We start from the raw sequence: 3,932 nt of genomic DNA on the forward strand, positions 1-3,932 counted from the left end.
CATCATATTATCATATAATAAATTAAGATTTGTTTATTATTCCATAAATGCACTTATAGAACGGATTTTAGTATTATAATATAATAGAATATAATATACATGAATACATAAGGTATAATACTTTTCAATAAAATATATAAATTTTATAACCAAGATGAAATCATTATAATAATTCAATTATAAATCAGGAAACCTATTCTGTAAAACAAAATGTTTATGTACGAAGTAAGGTAAATAGTTGGAAATATTAAATAAAAAATTTTTTTGTTAATTTTTGGAGTTTTATTGAATATTAAACATTGTACATAATTATTATTCATCTGAATAATATTTAAAGTACCCGCAGAAATGGTAAATCAGTATCAGCATAGTTTACAACTTGAGCTTAGTTCTTCTCCAGTGACGCCTCTTGGCGTTGTATCTGTAATTTAAAAAGAACAATGATTAAAATCGACTCATTTAATGATACATTTATAGTAATGTAAAACTAGATACCAATTCTAAAATAATATTGGTATTAAAAGAAAAAATATTATTATTAGTCTAGCAAGAAAACATACTGCAGCCTGAAGAAAAAAGGTTCTTACTTCTTTTAACATAGGACCTAACCTAACCTAGGCCATACTCTGTGACAGTGAAATCTATCTCGATAGCAAGATTTTAAGTAGTACATGTTCTCTCACTGAATAGCAAAGTACAAATACCCAAGTCACTGTTTACACTTATTCTTTTAAAAATATAATTTTTATACTTTTAGGTTTTAAGTCAGTGGTCTTAAACACACGACCTACAATAAATATTTTGAATTTTTGTTTGTTTAATAAAATGTTTTATATTTAAATTCATAACAGGATTTTTCTATGATCACACGTCAATCATGATAATCAGAATACATTTTGTCTTAGTTTATTTTGTTAATTTTAAATTTAATATTAAAATAATTATAAAAAGTGTTTTGCCCACGAAACTTTGTCATAAATATTTATGGCTCATTGGTAATTTGAATTTGAAACCACTGTTTTAAGTAAAGCAATGAAAATGTATTGATTTTACAATATTTTTGTTTCTGTTTGATTAGTTTATTATCTTTTGAGTAGTAACAATGCTTTAATTTTAAACTTAGAGAGTGATATTGACATCAATTTTAAAAAATTGGATATAGTAAGAACTTTAGGAAATCAAAAATAAAAACTGCGGGTACTTTTCAAAATAACCCACACAAAAAAAAGGAAAATAAATATTTTTATGAAAAACCATTTTATTTTGTTATAGTTCAAAACCAAATAGATAATCGTAGAAACTTGAAATCTTTAACGAATGTTTAAATTTTCATTTTTTACACATAGTATAATTTATAAAATTTGGAATCTTTTCCAGTTATTTAAAGACAATTTAAATTTACAATTTTTTCTTTAATGTAAATACATTTTATCACTGGATAAAAACTTGAAAAACTTTAATTTCAAAAAATAATGATATAATAACAAATTAAATTTTGAAATAACATTAAAAACATTATTAGAATAAAAATAAAATAAAAATGAAGTTATTTTATGAATAATTATATGTTTAGGATACAAAAATAATCATTAGGCCAAGGTGCCCAACTTGAATTTGTGGAAAATTTACATTTTTATTTAGAAGATATCAGTACACAGTTTTCTCTCATTATCTCTCTGACTCAACACAAAATAGAAAAAAGTGCATTATGTGATTTTATTGTTCATCATATACCTAATAAGTAATGCAGAACTATTAAGCCATAAAATAATGTAAAAAAACAGTGGCAACCAAAATAAAATTGTAAGAGAGAATCTCTCCCCACAACAAATGACAGGTTAACGAAAACATCTACTTATGCCTTATGGATATGATGAATGATTTAAGTCTGACATACATATCACATTACTACAACACTCGTACAATCATTCCAATCATATTTTATAATAATCTGCTATCTTTTAAAATACTTTATAAGTCTTGATATATTTTTAAATGATATACAACAACAGCTAGTAAAAGAATTACTATTCAATTTAATTTTTTGATAATTACCATCAAAAACTTATCTAATTTATAAAGTAAATAACTAGAGGAATACTTGCGCTACTTGATTATTAAATAATAAAAAGGAACAAAAACAATCAAATGAACAATGCATTAACACAATACCTAACTGTCTGGTTCAATCATGTGCAACAATTCAATAATTACGACATGTTAATTGTGAGAAATAACGAATGAAATGCAACAGAGAACGAAAGAAATAGATATTATACGATGAAATAATAGGTATACACTACAATTGCCAAAAATAAACTTAGTAATATTTATGTTCCAGAACTTGAATACCTAGAGAAATGTAATAAAATAAATATAGTAGATTATACCTTATTGTGTTACCAGTTCTCATCCTAATCCATTGTGGAATAGGGCGATTCTGTTTCATCTTTTTGGCAAGCTTTTGCTTGATTTTAAACGTCTTCTTCGACGACTGAAAATAATAACACATGTGACATTAGATTTTAGTACGACATATCGTTTGTTGTGCTACTTAAATACATTGACATTAAATGAGCGTTTATCGGCGAATAATTGTTTGAAAAATAGAACAACAATAATTAGAATATTTAATAAATTCAGTTCACTTACCATGATGAAGGGTAAAACGTTGGAAACGCCAAATCCAAGTTTTGCTTGGATGTCTCCGACGTGAACGTAATGAAAAATTAAGAATACAAAATCGAACAAGTAAATTTACAGGTTATGTTTGAATCATTCAAGTCGCAGTGAACGCGACTTCGCAAAAATAGCAATACGATTTACACGTTTATAGTTGGCTACACTGATATTCTCATTTTAAATGTTCTGTTAAAAAAAAAATGTGAACCGCGGTAATTGTTTAAGTTTTAAATTGTATTCTGAATTTCTAAAGGCGAATGGCATATTGGCACGTCATTTAAAACGTAAGTATAAAATATTTTATTACTATAAAGCAATTTAAATTAACTTAGAAATTTTTCTAAACAACATATATTGTTAAATAAAGAAAATGCTATAAAGTATCGTCATTGGGGTGGCTGCTTTTATCAGGTACCAATGTCAAGCTATAATTCCGCACGCATGCTTATTGTAATAGTTTAAGTTCTAGATTGTATGCCTTATATTTTATAATAAAAGTTAAAAAAAAGAAAATAATAATTACAATATGCATTAACAACAGTCAATTTTAAAATAGGTATCAATGTTAATTCATACATTTTATACCTATCAATTATACTCATTTTCAGATCATTTGCTATCAGAAAATGAAATTAAAATATCTTACGTTTTTTTTTTTTTTTTAATAAACTACTAATACAAATTTTAATTTTTAACTTTTTTTTTTTAATGAAATAAATCTAGAATCTATACATATTCTTTGTACAATAATGAATAGGTTAAACTTATAAACTAAAATATAATTAAGTACCAATTTTAAAAAAAAATGTTAGGATATAATAAATTAAGAAACTTAAAATTAGATAGGTATCTAATCATTATGATGAGTTAATTAACAAAAAAGATTAAGGAATTTTGATTTGAAGGTTAAGTATATCAATAAATCTTTTGTGGATTATTCAGGTTTAACTTTTTTCAATTCTATGCCTTTTGAATTTAAAAGAAAATATGTATTTAGAATTGAAATTTTAATATTAAATGCTTAGTACAAAGATTCCTAAACTTTTTTGACTTGCGGTACCTTTAGTCATTTTCTAAAAATCTGGAGACACCCTAGGCTCTATAGACTACCTACTTCGGTTTCATTATCAGTAAATAAGTATATAAAAAAGTAGTAAAGTTTAGGTACATACTATAATGCTATTTACACATATTACATTTAAAAAAATATATTTCAAATAATTATGCGGCACCCTGGTTGAGAATTTCTG

At 24.7% G+C, this 3,932-nt stretch overlaps 1 protein-coding gene across 1 annotated transcript; it reads right to left on the minus strand.

Moving 5' to 3' along the window:
- Positions 1–262: 262 nt before the first annotated feature.
- Positions 263–2,763, minus strand: LOC112590917 (60S ribosomal protein L39). The gene is made up of 3 exons (XM_025334530.1): positions 2,653–2,763; positions 2,391–2,494; positions 263–421 (listed from the first exon to the last, which is right to left on the minus strand). The coding sequence occupies exons 1-3, from the start codon at positions 2,653–2,655 to the stop codon at positions 373–375; spliced, it is 156 nt and encodes a 51-aa protein (XP_025190315.1). The 5' UTR covers positions 2,656–2,763; the 3' UTR covers positions 263–372.
- Positions 2,764–3,932: the final 1,169 nt, after the last annotated feature.

This window comes from Melanaphis sacchari, unplaced genomic scaffold (genome assembly GCF_002803265.2).
Source record: "Melanaphis sacchari strain LSU unplaced genomic scaffold, SCAv2.0 Contig122_pilon_pilon, whole genome shotgun sequence".
Classification (NCBI taxonomy): domain Eukaryota; kingdom Metazoa; phylum Arthropoda; class Insecta; order Hemiptera; family Aphididae; genus Melanaphis; species Melanaphis sacchari.

What these genes read in the sequence shown, in the direction of transcription:
- LOC112590917 (XM_025334530.1), bottom strand. An exon ending in AGAACTGGTAACACAATAAG is followed by an intron (nt 422 to 2,390) that starts GTATAATCTACT and finishes TTTAAATTACAG; the next exon opens with ATACAACGCCAAGAGGCGTC.